The sequence below is a fragment of the Amblyomma maculatum genome, chromosome 10 (assembly GCF_055883805.1).
Source record: "Amblyomma maculatum isolate TAMU_Amacu chromosome 10, ASM5588380v1, whole genome shotgun sequence".
NCBI classification, from domain to species: Eukaryota; Metazoa; Arthropoda; class Arachnida; order Ixodida; family Ixodidae; genus Amblyomma; species Amblyomma maculatum.
This window is the reverse complement of record NC_139353.1, coordinates 37460573-37479179: the sequence shown is the minus strand read 5'-3', so window position 1 is coordinate 37479179 and position 18607 is coordinate 37460573. Positions and strand designations below refer to the sequence as shown.

General features: G+C 42.8%; 1 protein-coding gene across 1 annotated transcript in view; it reads right to left on the bottom strand.

Annotated features, from left to right (window-relative positions):
* The window catches only part of LOC146176189 (cytochrome P450 3A14-like), a 42043-nt gene extending 40407 nt beyond the window's left edge, over positions 1-1636 (bottom strand). Inside the window, exon 1 of the mRNA XM_084581274.1 lies at positions 1558-1636. Within this exon, the coding sequence (XP_084437400.1) occupies positions 1558-1616 (59 nt within the window). The 5' untranslated portion in view covers positions 1617-1636. The remainder of the gene's footprint in view (positions 1-1557) is intronic.
* Positions 1637-18607: the final 16971 nt, after the last annotated feature.

The window sequence follows — 18607 nt, the reverse complement described above, 5'->3', positions numbered from 1 at the left end:
GTCTTGAGCGGCGCAAAATGTGGCAGGGGTGAATGAAGTCACAGATGATAGATATGAGTGTAGTGATAAAGATCTTCATCCCACGGAGTGTACGCTCACGGGTAAGTTTTTATTTAAATTCGTTGGTTTTCATTTTCTCCCGATAAAACGAACAGCTATGGCTTCGTCGCCGGAAGCACCTAAGTCAGATCATATTTATCATTGTCGACAATGTTATTCTTCACACATTTACATTTAAAGCAATTATGAACAAATGATCCAGTCGTGTAACCGGCTATTTAAGTACACAAAACAATAAATACTAGTGGGTACCTTACATGGTTGCTAATACATGATTCCGATTGAGAAGAACGCTTAGTTTTCGTTTTAAATCATAGTGCATCTTAGCTCTAACGCCTTGTTCACGTAAACTTATATAACTAGGACTCTTCAGGAATGTTTATCATCGACGTTTTTCCTTTCCGAGACTTCATAACAGCTGTCGGACTGCACTTGGAAAGTGTGTGTGTGTGTGTGTATGTGTGTGTGTGTGTGTGTGTGTGTGTGTGTGTGTGTGTGTGTGTGTGTGTGTGTGTGTGTGTGTGTGTGTGTGTGTGTGTGTGTGTGTGTGTGTGTGTGTGTGTGTGTGTGTGTGTGTGTGTGTGTGTGTGTGTGTGTGTGTGTGTGTGTGTGTGTGTGTGTGTGTGTGTGTGTGTGTGTGTGTGTGTGTGTGTGTGTGTGTGTGTGTGTGTGTGTGTGTGTGTGTGTGTGTGTGTGTGTGTGTGTGTGTGTGTGTGTGTGTGTGTGTTGGTTGGTTGGTTGGTTTGTGGGGTTTAACGTCCCAAAGCAACTCAGGCTATGAGAGACGCCGTAGTGGAGGACTCCGGAAATTTCGACCACCTGGGGTTCTTTAACGTGCACTGACATCGCACAGCACACGGACGCCTTGCTTTTCGCCTCCACCGAAAAGCTGCCGCCGAGGCCGGGATTCGATCCCGCGTCCTTGGGAACAGTAGTCGAGCGTCGTAACCACTGCGCCACCCCGGCGGGGTGTGTGTGTGTGTGTGTGTGTGTGTGTGTGTGTGTGTGTGTGTGTGTGTGTGTGTGTGTGTGTGTGTGTGTGTGTGTGTGTGTGTGTGTGTGTGTGTGTGTGTGTGTGTGTGTGTGTGTGTGTGTGTGTGTGTGTGTGTGTGTGTGTGTGTGTGTGTGTGTGTGTGTGTGTGTGTGTGTGTGTGTGTGTGTGTGTGTGTGTGTGTGTGTGTGTGTGTGTGTGTGTGTGTGTGTGTGTGTGTGTGTGTGTGTGTGTGTGTGTGTGTGTGTGTGTGTGTGTGTGTGTGTGTGTGTGTGTGTGTGTGTGTGTGTCCTGCAGGATTTTAAATAGAAATTGAATAGAATAGCAATAGGAATATAATTAAATAGAGCGTTCAAAATAGAAAAATGCTCCTCCTTCCGAACTGTTAAATCAGGAGCAGATTGCAGTGTGGATATGACCGGAATCTTTGTCCTGCTCGTTACTCGGTAATATAACATCCTATGCTCAAACAAGGCTAACTTGAATGGCTCCCAACCTGTGCTTACATGAGCAGCAACACAGAGAGGATGACAACAAGGAGGAGCAGGCCCGGTGTCACCGGCATCTTGGATTCGGTATATCTTGGGAAACCTTAAAAGATAAGAAAATCAGAAAACGTCTTGGCCTTGCAAGATAATCATAAGCTGCACCCAAATAATAACAGAGGCAACCAGAAAAATAACACACAACTCGACGGACATATGCTTTAGTAAAGAAACTGAAAGGACTATTTTGGGGCGATCACATACCTGATGCACCAAATATGAAAGAGTGTTTCTATGAGCTCTCATTAAGTATATCGATGCATCAAGTGTTTTGAGTGCTTGTCCCAATATGAGGCTCCACAGACGCGCAGTAATTTTCTGGCGAATGAAGGGGGTCGGTGGTTGGTCAGGGCGACGCAAGTGTAAAGCCTCCTACCTAGTGAAGGGGGTTGGGGGGGGGGGGGGGGGGGGATTTGAATGGCTGTCTGGAAGCCGCACGCCAGTAGGTCTGGAGGACATGTGCATTTTTACTGCAACTTAAATCTCGGTTTCACTGTCCCCTTTTCACTACAGTGCTCTAAGGGCTCCTGCTCAAGGAGGCTTTGTTTAAGGTGAAATTATGAGGAGCAATGTCCTCTGCACATCCGGAATCAAAAACGCAGGCCTATGGGCGAGTAGACGCGAATGGCCTTCCAGATCGTGCAGAGCGGTGGACTGAAGGTAGCAGCCGGGGGGAGGGGGGGGGAATTCTATATACTGATGTAAGGCCTGATTTGGATAAGCTTAGGTCGTCCGGCCAAGTAGTGGAGGACGGACTGAGTTGAAGAGTAACGGCTCGTCGCTAAGGCTGGAGGCTCACTTCTACATGCTCCGATTTCTCCGAAGAGGTACACGTTACTGCTCTTGTACAAAAAACCATTAACTGCTGAGCGTGTTTTTGGAGTAGGCTCATTGCTTATGAATACACGTATCGTAATGCACTGGCTGCGAATAAGTCTGCAGCTCGGAGTTGAGACGGGGGCAAGCAAACTCTCTCTCTCTCTCTCTCTCTCTCTCTCTATATATATATATATATATATATATATATATATATATATATATATATATATATATATGTATATATATATATATATATATACAGCTATAAATATTGTTTATTTCTTCATTTTATTTATTTATTCGAATAAGTATTTTTCCTTTATTCGCAAGAGCTACACTTGCCGCAGCTAGTTTGGTTTGGGTCATGTGGTTTAATGTCCCAAAGCTACTCAGGCTATAAGGGAGTAAAGTAGCGCATGACGTTTCACATAGCCTGAGTCACTTTGGGTCGTTAAACCCCATACACCGAACCAAACCAAACAAGAGAGTTTATAGTTGCGGCACGTGCGCCGTTGATTTCCTCGCAACACTACAAGAAAGAGCCTTCACCGACGTCTGGAAGAAAACGCTTTACATGATTTTGTATAGTGTGCCTATGGCAAATTTTTGAAATAAATAAAAAGCCAACTAAACACTCAGCGGGATAATTTACGGTAATGATGAATTTTAATGGCGCAAGGGCGTCTCAGGCCAACGAGCTCTGGCATGATTACATGTCCTTGTGTTTAGGATATTATTAGGTTAGGTATTCCGGTTGATAGTGCGAGGCTGCGTCTACGCTGCGGCAGCCAGGGTGCAGGTGCAGGAGTAAATATCCCCCAATGTAGAAAGAATGACTCTGTTTACGGCCTGTACATGACTCCACCGCAGCTGTGCAGACTTCACTCATTAAACGCGCGAAGCTGTATGGAAGTTAGAAAGGGGACAGCGAATCAGGCATGCAAAAGGTCTTTTCCCGGGACGCACCTTTTATGCATATAGCAATCTATACACAAGAGTCTATGCGTGAATTATTGTGAGAATGCTTATGTCCCCTTTTGCCACAAAACAGCTCGGGTGAAAAATAAAGAAAAGCTACCCACAGTCACGGACAATGCCGCCGCCTCACCCGGCACTTAGTCGGGAGGAGGCGGTCATCCTAAGGCAAATGCAAACCGGGTCACTCCTAGCCCCGGCAATGCTACACGTCCTCCACTCAGACATCTACACGAGTGATATGTGCAGTGTATGTCAAGTGGGTCCGGCGGACCAATGGCACATCATGTGGGACTGTGCCAGGTTCCCGACCGAAGCTGCATCCAGGACATACCCGCCGAATCTTCAAAGTGCTGTGCAAAATACAGACAAGGACATGCAACTATGGGTCGTCCAGCAGGCCCGGGGTGCGCTCGAAAAGCACGAGCCTCACAACCCACCACAAACGGGCAAAATGAGGTAGTGCAGAGTAGGGCTTAACCCCGGGTAGACGCTTGGCCGGCGTCACGACGCTTTAACCCGTCGTTTGCCGGCTCCCTAATAAAGTTATACATATACACATACATAATCACAATTCCCTGAATGTATGAATAAGAAGGTCCAGTAGACGTATCGATCGCTTTAATGGGCAAAATATATTTTATTTTGAGAGATCATACCTATGAACCAATGATAGGAAGTAAGCTGGTCTTGCGTATGCTGGGATTCAGTGACATCGTAGCACACGACATCTATGCAAAGAACGATGAATGCCTGAAGGACCTCGATATTAGTGCAATTGAGAAGGATGAGAAGGATAATATACAACAGAGTTGAATTTATCATGGGATGCTTTTCCCATTATTTCTTATTTCTGTAGTAAGAGCTAATTTAAGTATCATCATTACACCAGAAGACCACAATTATGATCCCTGTATTCGTTAGTTTAACAGAAAGAAATGAAAGGAACTGGTTTGTGAGCTAATATGACGTGTGTTGTCTCTCTGTTGACCTTGTTAAAGCAATTTATTTTTATCGGATGAAAACTATAGAATTTTGCCTAATTAGCTACAGCAAATAATTTGGAATTCATATTAAATTGGAATGGCAAATATCAATGAATATATCTTGTCACCATGAGCACGTATATGATAAAGAAGCTAAAGCATCTGGTCATGCATGCATAATAATCAAAATTAACGGACAGAGTTTCATTGTCTAGCATATCCCATTCCAGCATACCACAAACTGTCTAGACCCTTGAAGAAGAAAGACAGGCTGGAGTTTTAAACCGCTGCACTATTTCATTTAACTGCCGTCTTTGAAATCTTCATCTCGGTATAGGGTAACTGCTGGAAGACATCGTAGGACTATAGATATTGATGATTCTTTTAAATGCTGCCTTTTAAATGCACAATTTAGTTTTAGAGAGCCCTTAAGGCCACTAAAATAAATGAGCACGTCCGTTACTTATACAGTCCAGCCCCTTTAAGAAGGTAGGCAAGATGGAGTTTTATCGATAACCACTACACTATTTCATAAAAGCACCGTCTTTGACATTTTCATCTGTGCGTGATAACTGCTGGTAGCCATGATAGGGCCATGAATATCAATTATTCTTCTAAACGCTGTCATATAAATGCGTAGAATAAAATATACATTTCAGAATTCACATACACTTTCTATAATAAGCATTAAAACTGCAACCAATTTTACAATGACCACACATGTCTTTTTAGATGTTCCGTTTTTGAAGAATTATGGTTTTTGATATAGAGTCTTTGTCCGCGCCGCGCGAGAAATAGATCACCTCTTCTAAGACACTTTCGCAATTTATAGAGGTTGAATTTCAAACGAGCGCACTATGCTTGAATATGTGATTTCGCTCTGCTAGCTGTCTGCATTCATAATCCACATAATCCGTGCCATACAGAGGGGCATTTATTAAGCCCGGATTTCAGAGAATAGGAAGACGACCCGATTGTTGCTGCACATCCAGCCTCTGCCCGTCCCTCGAACTGCGTTCGTAGTTCTCGGATAGCGCACGCGGGGGTTTTGCATGAGGGAAATGCGTCTCTGGCTTAAATCTTCGCCTTCCTCAAGTGGACCATTCTTGAGCAGCTACGCGCGATGGGACATCTCCGATGTCGCACGTAACCAACAGGTGAGAGCCTTAAGACATGCTGGGGGTTACGCAGTCTTATATATAGCACTGGCTTGCGACGCTGGCCAGGAACACGCTGCTGTCTCATTTGATAGACAAAACAGAATGAAGTTTACGCCAGCCGGCGCACTGTTTGATTCTTCAGGAAAGAAGTATCACCTGGTGTTTGAGTTTTCACACTACAAATTCAAAATTCCATAAATTAACACTAATATGAGACTCGCTTTAGCTGCAATAGACGCTTGTTCTTTTTCATCTTCGAAAAATCACCGACTATTTGTCATTGCTTTTGTTTGTTTCAAAAATGTTTTTTTTTTCTCCGAAGGGTTTCGACAACCCTTTCCTGACATGGCGCAAACGTTAATAACTTGTAGCCTTTGATGTAAATGGTCATGAACACTCCACCTGCGATGGGTTACAGCAATCATACAATATTCCAGAAGAATTACTTTGAATCAAGTTGCATTCTAGAGCGAAATAAAGAGTATTGCATTTGATTTAAATCCGTTATTTATAACTACGCCATGTAAAAAGTTAAGGTTGACTCCAATAAAACAAAGACATTGTTCTATTCGATTTGAGGCATTGTAAGTCTATAAACGCATCATTTTGAATGCGAAAATATTAGTAGGCTATGTCGGCAAGATCGCCTGTACCGAACGTGCTCGGAGCCTTTGTGTCAGGCTTTCGCATTTCTTCACTGCAGATTCTGTAGTTCTCTCGGAATTTTTGTTTTCAATTTCATTCGAATAAAGCATATTAGAGGCGACATACTCGGTTCAGAGAAGAATTCTTATTTTCTATAGACGGAAGATTTTCAGAAGCCATTGCTGTAAGAGCTACTCCTAAAGCAGAGAAAAAAAAATTAAGAACATTGGTAAAGCGCAGTACCCTGAGCTCTTGGTTAGTACGCTGTTTTGATTTTTCGTTTTTATCGTACAATGCCATTAGCGATCATATATTCAAATAAACATAGAGGAAATAAGTTACAGTTGTATGTCGTCTCCAGGTCAACTAACTTACCTGATCAAATGGTTGCTGAATGTTTCACTATACTGGCAAAGAGTACAGACGCACTAGGCGTATAAACTTACCCAACATTTCATGCTTCTTTTTTAAAAATGGTAGACCTAATGGGTGCATGCAATGCTTGAGGCTATTTTTGACTCTTTTTATTCATGGGTAGAAAAACTTAGTTAATATGTTAAAACGCATCATGTGGCCATCAACACAAACATGATAGTATGTGAGTCACCGTTTGCCTGCAATAATTATCTGATCTTCTGCCCCTGTGCTACTCTTGAAAGTTTCGAGATATTTTGTGAGTAAAAAAATTCGGCAAAAGTAACCAGGCTGCAGGATCTGCTTCTCAGCCATGTGGGACCAGATTTATACCACTTCTGGTGCTCTAAATATGTACTAACTCTGATAAGATGGGAATCCTTACTACCTTTATGATACAAGATAGAAGCAAAACGTGCTGCCTGGTTACTTTTGGCAAAGACAGCATGCGTTCAGTGCGATTCTTCCACGGTGGGTTGAAGAACAGCTCTGTTTTCATTAATATTTAAAAAAGAGGTGCGCTTATGAATATATATAAACAGTGATCAAAATATCGATTATATAAAAAGGTGCAGGACTTACGTGTATCAAGTTATTTATCGCACTTCGTGAGCTTGCGGGTTTATTCTTTATTTTCAGTTCTTGTTCTGGACATTTATTAGCAGTCGTGTCTATGTTAAAATAATTTCCCATAGAAGTTAAACAGTTTTCTAGCACGATCTTATTTGTTTTTCTAGGAAGGGCGCGGTCTTAGATGAGCACGCAAAACTTGTAAAAATTATTGTAAAAGTTCATACAGTATTAAATACAGAGTTCATGTACAGGTACTAAATTTTGGGGTATTCCTAGTTACTTTCGGGATAACAAATACATATTGTATACAAATGGCGTTTCGTTTAGAGAAGCCCAAGAAACCTAGAAAGCTGCATGCAACTAGCAATGACATCCACTACATTTTTTCGGTAATTCTGCCGATATGAAACTAATTTTGGTGCCTCTCGTTCGCTTCCATAGACGAAACTATATTCACTTACAAACGCACAATCCGGCAAAATACTTTTCCTTTCCAGTCACCACTGCTAGAAGTTTTCTGTATTTATTTTCAGGCGTTTTTTTTTGAAGTGTTAAATGCATGGTCAATCATATATATATATATATATATATATATATATATATATATATATATATATATATATATATATATATATATATATATATATATAAGCAGAGAGAGTTGAACCCCACCCACCTGAAGAAGGAAGTTGCGTAGCGCGTTAGGAGTCTCTTGCAACCTGCCGTCCTTACGGCCAACTGAACAGCATGGCCGGAGAAGGCTTCTTATATAGCGTGGGAAGGTCCACTGGATGCAGCGCATAAAATGAGTAAGCGCCATGAACTGACGCAACGTTGGTTGTTTACCGCATCCGTGCCTTCGGGTATAGAGGCGGGCTGTTTTGCCGGCGGCTGTCAGGCGTCCTCTTGAGCTGCGCAAAAGTGATATGTAGAAGATATGAGTGTCTATCTTTACTTCTTTGAAGCATAAACCAGTAATCTGCGGAAGAAAACGGTGAGGAGTGGTGATTTGATAGTTCCCCTGTACCTTGCTAATCACTGCACAACGTCAAAATTAAAACAGCACAGGACGCAGAGCACGAAAGAAATCATTTACACTCACCACAGAAGTACGAGAGCGAAGTAATCAAATACACACAAAGTAGACCGTGCGATCAAAGTAAACTATAAAAAATTAAAAACAAAAACTAAAATCGCTCCAAGAAGGCTTGACGTGACACCAAAATTTAAAAAGACAAAAATATGTTTTGCTGATAAATGTGTAAATTATTTAGATCAGCTTTGATTATTTGCTGTCATATATTTTTATTTCTTTTACCACGCAGAAACCGAACCCGAAATTTAAAAATGGGTTATTGAACACAATAGTCACCTGATATATTTCTTTCTTTGCAGTGTAGGTGTATTCACACGATGGAACGGTTCGCTAAGCGATCGGTCACATAAGCTCTGACGTGCGATCCTCCCGTCCGTGGCGTGCATTCACATGATGGGAGGAAACAGACAACGCAAATGAGTCGGCTGTATACTCTCGCTTCCAAAGGCCTTATGCGACGGTGCCTACTATTCGAAAATAACGGCGCCAATACGTGAGGGCGCATACGTTTTTGAGAAGGGCGCCAAAATGAACAGCGTCAGGAGACCCAAATTTGCAGCTTCGGCTGTAATTCTTGAAATCAAGGAAGATGATAAATACGCAGCTGGTTTTTCGTACAGCAAAACATAGTGCTGGGTGAAACAATGGACTGACAAAAACGTCATGGAGTCCAGAATCGGCATTATGAGGAGCTGTTCGCTATTGACCCAAAATAGTATATGCGCCTCCTTCGTGTCAGCAGCGAACAGTTTCGCCAGCTCTTGGCCCATGTGAAGCCAAGGATGGAGCACCTAAAACGGTAATGCTGAGTGGAGTTCATGCGGAAACCAAGCTTCAAATTACCCTGCGTTTCCTGGCGTCAGGTAAGCACAGTCTTCTGCTGCAAGCAGGCGACGGCTTTGCAGTTTCCGAGTCCTAAGTATACAGTTTGGGAGCATGCATAGGCGCTATATTACGTGCAAGCGAGTAATAAGAAACAGTAGTTATAAAATTACGATGTAGCATGAGATAGACCAAGTTATTGAGCAGATGTCACAGCAGCGTTAGAACACAGGAAATAGGCTACTTCTCACAGGAGTGAGTCAAGTCTCCGACTTATTGAGCCGTATATCTGGATATTTACAATAATGCTAGACGTATATGTAGCTCATCATATTATATGTGCCTTATAAATGGAAGTCTGATTAGAGCAAGTAGATTATAGTTTGAAATTAAAAAGGGGAGGGGAGATGTAGGACAAGTTTAACAGCGCCCGTATCGTGAACAGGTACAGTGTCTCGTGAGAGTGTAAAATCCGATTCGTTTCCCATCAAAGATGGCTAACGTTTTGTTTTCTTCCGCTTTCTTAAAGCTTGCGTTGGCGTTGCAGTGCTAAGATGAGTTTTCGCTGGCACTGCATCTGACTTATTGAGTTCTTGCTTTGCTTTCGAAGGGAGTCTTCTTTTTCACTGAAACTTCAGTTCCGATTAGGGCATTCTAAAGAAAACAAAATTCTGTAACCTGTTTGGCCATATACCGGGAGCTGAAAGACGACTATTCCAAATCCCCAAAAACAAAGAACAGTGGCGCAAAACTTTTAAATAATTTGATGAAATATGCAAACCTGCAAACTTTTGCAGTGCAGTGAATGAAAGCATGTTCAAATTATGAAGCCCACAAAATCTATATTCGTGTATTCTAATTAGGTAATTCTCTTCGCCTTGTGGACTCTTAGCTATAAAGTCACTTATTTGGATTTGCACTGGGTTTACATTTGAATTGATTAAGCATTTAATCAAATTCAGGATAGACAGGGTACAAAATACCTGGCTTAAGGCACAAAATACTATTCTTACTCACAGATTAAAAGCATGAAGAAATAAAATTAAGCATTTAAACTTATTTCCAGATCTCCAAAATACATGACATGAACAAAAAAGTTCATATCATTGTATATAAATAAATTATGTATATCATGAATTTCACGACACGGTATACACACGCACATATTTATTATGCTGTACATATATCGGACATCTACATACAAATAGCAAAACAGTATGGACGAAAAGAAGAGGTCTTGTGGGATGTACTTACAATGGTATCCAACTACCACTCACGCCAAGAGAAGCATAGAGAATTTTTGGCGCTAATAAAGGAGAAGCCCTAAAGTATTCATAGACATAATCAATTAGAAAGTACAAGAAAAAAGAACCACATGCCGCCAGCAGGACCCAAACCTATGGCCTCTGTGTTGCACTTAGGTTTGCAGCAGAAAACACTGCAAGAACAACTTCAATAGGTGGAAGCTCTGACCAAGAGCAGTGAAAAAGGAGATTTCCAAGCAAAAAATGTTAAGCTGGCTGATACTGTACGGAATACATTAGCAAACCAGGACGACATTCAAAACCAGCTTCGTAGAAACAATTTACTTTTCTTTGGTTTGGAGGACACCGAAAACAAAAACATGAAATGAGTCCAAGTCCAAAGTGATTTCTCTTTGTGCGGCAGACCTTGACATAGAAATGAATCCCTCTTCTTAGAGATGAGCCCCAGGAATGGCCGACAGACGGTTGACCAAAAGAGACCTATGATAGTGAAGTCCACGGCTTTCAAATATAAACATATGATCTTGGTAGCAGCATCTAAACTAAAAGGTAGAATTTTTTCTTTAAACGACGATTTATCTACATACGTTCGTTAGTCAAGGAACCGCCAGCACGCAGAAGTTGAGGAACGAAAAGCAAAGTACGCACTTAATTATAACAAGGTCATGATGGTTAGAAAAATGTATAATGTTAACTCCTCTAGATATTCTGTCCAGGTTAGTAACCGATAGCAACTATAACAGACTTCTTTCCATATTACTAGAGATATGGCTGAAAAGCTGTCTTATTGCCATAAACTGCCAAAGCTTGAAGAACATAAACAGATGATTTCGCAGGCTTTCTGTCGATTTCAGAGCCCAACAAAATTATTCCCATCGTACCCTATCTAGATTCGGATGTTGCTGATTGTGAGGTTTTCCCATCACACTATGTTGCATACCAAAGACACCAAAATGATCGCAAGGGGGGGGGGGGGGGGGGGTCGTACGCGACACAATTGAAAGTGCACCATTACTTCCAGGTGAATCGGATCCAGTGTGCTGCAGGATAAGTTTTTCAAACGGAAACACCCTCATGGTCAGTTCTTTCTATAGACCACTGAATCCGAACCATGTTGAACAATTCTTCAGCCTTTCACGATCACTATCAGCACTGTCATCTGAAATCATACTTCTTGGCGGTGATTTCGAAGTGCCAGATGCTATAGGGCGTGATCGATGTCCTGCGCAGAATAGTAGGTTATTGCTTCAGTATGCCTTTTTGTGAGCTTATAATAACCTACGGGCTCATCCAGTTTGATGATTTTCCGACACGTTTTCGATTTACAGATTGAATTGTGTTTGATTTGATTGTATTATTAATTTTGACATCATAGAGTCGATTCCGCCAGTACCAGGAATCTGTGATCATGAAGTTATAGCAAGCAGCATTTGTTGCAAGGAAATACAAGTTGCCATATTGTGGCCAAGAAAGTTATTCTTTTATGGAGGGGGTAACTATGCTGTCATCGCTAATGGGCTGTATGAATTCATTCTGATATTTGAGCATTATGTTTGATTAAGAGCATCGGCAGTCTCTGGGTCATATTCAGGCAAAACGGCTCTCTTTGGCCTCAGAAGTTATTTCGTCTAAAGTGGTTTCGGAAAAGCGCCACAAACAAAAACATTGGATTAATAGGGCATTACCTTCATTTTTAAAGAAAGAAAATTATCGGATTTATTAAATATATTGCTAGACAAAGAACCATAGCTTGTACACAAATTTAAAGGATATCAGCGCAAAACTGAACATTGAATTCAATGTTGCAAAGAATACATACCTATCAGCCTTATCAAAAAAAACTTAAAACGAATCCGAAAGAAGTCTGCCTGTATATTAACAAGACACATTATTATTAACAAGCAAGTATATTTACAAACAATAGGAAGGATAACAGTGACATTCCCGCGATTGCTAACCAAAAAAAACTGATCAAAGATGAAGCTAGAGCAGAAGTTTCCAACAAGTACTTTCAATCAGTTTTTACAGAACCCTGTACCATAGCCATCTCCGAGACTCAGATACAATTACCGGAAATGGAAAACGTGAGCGAGGCTGGAGTAGAAACTTTGGTAAATAATCTGAACCCGCATTAAGCTTATGAAAGTAACTATACCTTGAAGCACTGCCCAAGAGAGAGAGCGCATTTCTTAGTTATAATTTTCAACAAATCACTACAGATTCAAAAGCTACCTGCAGAAGAAAGCCAACGTAACGCTTGTATTTAAAGGTAGTGACCGTCCACACGTAGACAATTGCAGGCCGGTACCTTTAACTTCCGTTTGCTTTAAGACGGCTTTAGCATGTCCTGTACTCATACCTGATGAAGTATTTTCAGGTATAATGCCTTTTTACCTAAACTCAGCATGAGTTTGCTCCTTTTTTTTTCGTATAACGAAACTAACAGAATTCACGCATAACGTGTCAGCCTATTTGAACCAAGGGGAACAAATAGCCATGCTCTTCCTTGATTACGGAGAGCATTTGATGTCCCACACAATCTGCATTCCATAAAATTATCATTCCTGAGCATTGCTGAAAATATTATTGGCTGGATAACGGATTATTTACAGATGCGCGAACAACAGATTGTTCTAAAGTGGGTGACATCGGCTCCAGTACATGGGCTATCGGTAGTGCTGCAGAGCTCTATACTTGGGCCACTTTTATGTCTGGTTTATATAAACTATTCAGTAGCAGGCCACAAATCTACAATTAGACCGTATGCCGACTGTTGCGTCCCCCCATGTGTCTTTTAGTAGTATATCGCGCTTATATGTATTTCTGCAGGGCGACTTACAAAAAGTGTCTATCTGGTCAACCGGTGGCATATGACTCTGAATACTGAAAAATTTTATCAAGTGCAGTTCACAAAAAAAAATGGAAAGTTCCCCAGTTCATATAGCATAAAAAATATTTTACTCAATACCACAGATACCTTGGAGCTACAGTTTCTGAAACGCTTGACTGGTCCTATCATGTTCACGTAATTGTCGCGAACGAGCCCGTCCTCCGCTTCTTCGCCCATGGCGTAGAGTAATGTGTTGATCTGCGTCGTGTCGTCCTCTCCTGTCAGACCGAAGATGAGTCGGTAGCGTTCCCACCTGCGGTGCCATCGTGTCCAATCTTCGGGCTTGCGGAAATCGAGCTCAGTTCCACGGCGAGCGGGTTGAACGTCATTCTCGGAGTGCGGCTCGCGCGCTCTTCGTTCGCGCCGCGAGTGTCTGGCATGACGCTGCGGCGCTTACGTTGGGCTTGCTGTCCTTCTGGGTGTCACACTGCGTTCGTTATCCCACCGCTGCCATCATGTGGTAGACGTAGCCGGTATAACAAGCAAAACTGCTTATTTATGCATCAGGTAATGGCACCCGTTTTTGCCCTCCTTGGCGCGGTCTCCCATGCCGGGGTCTCCCGGTGGTCCGCCTGGTTAGCTTGCCGCTTGGGGCGCTGTCGTCAGTGGCGCCCACAACGCTTACTCTCTCCGTTGTTTTTTTCCTTTGAAATTTCAAGAATTCTCCTTCATTGGAATCCATTTCTGCCTGTCTAGCGTGAAACCTACTTTAGAATATACATGCGTAGCATAGGATCTGCACGCACACACACAAAAAAAAAGCTTAACAGATAAAATGGAACGGGTGCAGAACTGGGTAGCACGCTTTGTAACGGCAAATTTTTGCTACACTGTCAGAGCGTCTTATATAGGGGAAGGGTTGGACAGGAAACTCTCTCTTCACGCAGAAGAATTCTAAGGCATATATTTCTTCCCAATATACATGAAAATACATCTGTTATCGACAAGACAATGTTTATTAAGGAGCCGCGTTACGTCTCATCTAGAAAATACCACAATGAAAAAAATTACAGCCTATCAGGGACGTACAAATTAACACATTGCAAAGAAACCGGACACGAGAAGACGCCCGTCTCGTCTTGTGTGTTGTCTTGTTCTCGTGCCCGGTTTCTTTGCAATGTGTTAATTTGTAAAAACTATGACCCAACTAGCCAAAACTAAGATCCTTATGAGTTTCGTACTAATGTATTAGAGTTTTCACTTTTTTTTCTAACCCGATTAACGACTGGAACGAGCTCCCTAGTGAACGCGTTTAATATTGAAAGTTCAGCTGAGAATATTCCTTAATTTTCTTCAACCTCCTTTGTTACCGGGAGTGTCACGTGGAGCAGGATGTAACGGGGAGAGTGTGCGCTCTGTGATAACCGTCAAAAGTTGGTAATCACATGAAGGCAGGCATCTATGAGGCCGTTGTTCAATTAATTGTTGGGCTAATCAGCCAGGCGATGGAAGGAAAACGAGGCGTTGTTATGATATACTTAAAAATGAAGCCATAGTAACTATTGCTGAGGAACGTATAATAAATTTTTGTCCTGCTAATCAATTTGAAATAATAGTGTATTCATTAAGCAAATCGATTACAAAGTGGAACAGAAAACGACAACATACCACTAGAGGGGGTTTGAGTCAACGACCTTCGCATTTCACATCCCACCAGCTGCATTCGTTTTTTGTTTTGTTTTGTTTTCTTACACTTTTGTGCCGATAATTTCGTTAAATAGGTTGGTCATTTACGGTGATGAGCATAAAAACATCGCCTGTTGTTTCCTTGGTGTCAGTGGCTGCTGTAAATATTTTTTGTGTAATTTAGGTGACCTTAAATTAGATCCTTGCTGCACTGTTTATAAAAGAGGCCAACTATTAAATTATTTTATTTTATTTAAATGATTTTAACATGTCACTTAGATAGCTTCTTAGTATTTTAAGAGAGATTTCACGCAATCTGTAGAGTTCAGGTTTATAAAAATAATTTCATTTCTTCATAGTAAAAAGTATTTAAAATTTCTAGGAGCAAACTAGCATCTTTGTGCTGAATTAATTCTTATTCTTAGTTTGGTCGTCTTTAGTAAAGAATAATGCTGCCTTGGAATGTCTGTTGCTGAAAACTCCTGATTTCGAGAAATAAATCAATATTATTTCGAAAGGGAGAAATTTTATTGCTAGTTTATTTCAAACACTGTGACTCGAAATGACGTCTCTATCTCCCGTACCACAACCACAAGACTATAGTTCTGAATCCCCGCCATAAAGGTCTAATGAGGAAATCATGGAAATTTCCGGGTAACAAAAGCAGGAGATGAATGCGTCTGTAGGCCGTCTGTGGTATCATCAAGGAAAGACCTAGACTGCTTGGCATACAATGTACGCGCCAGCTTTCTTCTGTTGCTTTGTATTTTCCTATTTTGGATGGCAGATTCACTTTTGAGTTTACGAAACGTAGCATAGAGAAAAACAAAATATTGAAATCCAGTCAACCAGAGCCAAATGCTTTAAATATATTCTCACGTCTCGATAGAACGCCAATGAGGGCCGAAAGATAAGACGGTTTTATTAGTCGACTAGAACGAATCTTGCGCTCAAGCTTCCTTCTCTTCCAAGCTCGCGCATGTGGTCCCAGTCGTCATCTTTTGCGTCGTTTTCTATGAGGCATTTGCCCCCCTCCTCAGGAAGCATCGTCCTGTTGAGAACAAAAGGAAGTAGGAGGTTAAGGTCAGCTCGAGTGGTACGGCTTCATACATACAACGTGGACGACGTCGGCTTGGTACTGGCGTCGCTATGATGTCGACACCCCGTCTGGCAGTACCTCATAAGTGACGTCGGATAAACGTCGCAGAACAACATAGGGTCCGAGGTATCACCGCTATAACTTTTCGGGGAGTCCACGGCGGTGAATAGGCGTCCAGACCCACACTTTGCCGCCAGGTTCGTACATTGCATCTCGGTGTCTATGATTGTAGCGTCGTGCATCATGCTCCTGCTGATTTTTGATCCGCACACGCGCTAATTGGCGAGCTTCCTCTACATGTTGAGCGAATTCCTCGGCGTTCTTATTAAGATCATCGGTGTCGGCATTTGGGAGCAACATTGCATCCAGCGCAGTTGTTACTGGTCACCCGTGAAGGAGGCTGAATGGTGTCATGCGAGTGGTGTCTTGGCGAGCCGTATTGTAGGCGAGCGTGACGTAGGGAAGCACTTCGTCCCAATTCTTGTGATTCTCGTCGAAGGACATGCAAAATATCTCTGCGATGGTCTTATTGAGGCGTTTCATCAACCAATTGGTTTGAGGGTGATAGGCTATAGTTTTACGGTGACTGGTACCACTGAGGAGAAGAACGGTCTCCAAACGTTCGGCCGTAAATGCAGTTCCTCGGTCATTTATAATGAGTGCCGGAGCGCGATGCCTCAGGACAATGTTCTCAACGAAGAACCTAGCTGCTTCGGCGACGTTACCCCTTGGCAGAGCTTTGGTCTCCGCGTAGCGAGTCTGATAATCGGTGGCGAATATTATCAATTTATTCCCAGCAGTAGAAGTCGGAAATGGTTCGAGTAGGTCCATGCCAATTTGCTTAAAAGGTGTCGTTGCCACTTGAAGAGAATGGAGTAGGTCGGCTGGTTTTACAGGGGGTGATTTATGGCGTTGGCAGTCTATACACGTACGTATGTGCATAGTGTTTCACTCCCTCCGGCAGTTTTCGCCAGTAGTATCCGTGCTGTACTCTAGCCAAAATGCGGGTGTAGCCTAGGTGACCGGCGGTTGGCTCGTCGTGGCAGGCTTGCAAAACCTGAGTGCGGAGATCCGATGGGACGACAAGTAGATGACTGTTTCCCCCAGGACGGAAGTTCTTCTTGTAAAGTACGTTGTTACGAATAAAGAATGAAGAAATTACTCGGGCAAAATTCTTAGGCACAACCACAGTTCGCTTCTCCAAGAAATCAATAAGAGGGAGCAATTCCTGATCCTCTCGCTGCTGTTGGGAAAGCGTTGCGTCATCTATGACACCTAAAAACGCAGTAACTTCGTCGGTCATAGTGGAAGGCTCGACCGCCACTCGCGAAAAGCAATCTGCATACGTGTGCTTCTTCCCAGATTTTTAAATAACTGCCATGTCGAATTCTTGTAATCGGAGGCTCCAACGCGCGAGTCTCCCTAAAGGGTCCTTTAAGTTCGTCAGCCAACACAGAGAGTGATGGTCGCTAACGACTTCAAAGGGGCGAGCGTACAAATAAGGGCGAAACTTCATAACCGCCCACACCACTGCTAAGCATTCTTTTTCCGTGGCCGAGCAGTTCACTTCTGATTTAGATAGAGTCCTGCCGGCGTAAGCAATTACTTTTTCTTCTCCATCCTGGCGCTGCACCAACACAGCACCTAAGCCCACGTTGCTGGCATCCGTATAAAGCAGTGAAGGACGTCGTCATCACAGTGTACCAGGACAGGTGGTGTCTGTAGACGCCTCCGCAGCTCATTGAAAGCGTGTTGTTTTTCTTCATTCCAGCGAAAGACAGCGTTGTCACACGTCAGTGCAGTTAATGGCCAGAGAATTCGTGAGAAGCCAGCAATAAACCGACGGTAATAGGCGCAAAGACCCAGGAAGCGCCGCAATGGCTTTTTTTCCGTAGGTGTTGGGACCTTGGCGACTGCGGAGAGCTTTTCAGGATCAGGCCGGACATCTTCTTGGCTAACTACGTGACCTAAAAACTGTAGCTCCTCGTAATCGAAGTCGCATTTCTGGGGTTTTAGTGTGAGACCCGCAGATCGTATGGCCTGAAACACAGTTAGCAAACGGCGTAGATGCTCTTAAAATGTGACCGAAAACATTATCATGTCTTCAAGATACACCAGGCATGTTTGCCACTTACGTCCCGAAAGCACGACCCGTGGGAGAGGAAGAAGTTGTTCTGCACCAGAACGCTAGCTTCACAGCTTTGCATTTTGTTTCGGATATTTGTGCCATAACAATTCAGATTTCGCACTTTTATGCCACAGCGATGAATGTGGAGACCACTGGGCCTCCTTTGACTCCCAGTGCGTCGGCAGCGAACGCCCAGAGAAAGCGGGTGTACCAGATGAGCGAATCGAGCAGCCTGGACAAACATGTCTCCTCGGCAGCAAGTGATGAGTTCTCGGCAAAAAGCGATGAGTCCTCGGCCGACGACGACGGATTCGTGCAAGTTGTCAGCAAGAAGGCCAAGCGCAAATTGCGAACACAGTCCTCCGAGTCGTCATCGTCATGCTCGGCAACGGTCATCACGGAGCGTCGTGCAGTGGTGCATACTGCCTTGTTTGTGCCACAACAACCTACGGACAACCTGAACCTCCTTAACAGGCAAGTCACATCAATATATCTTGACAGCCTCGTACCAGG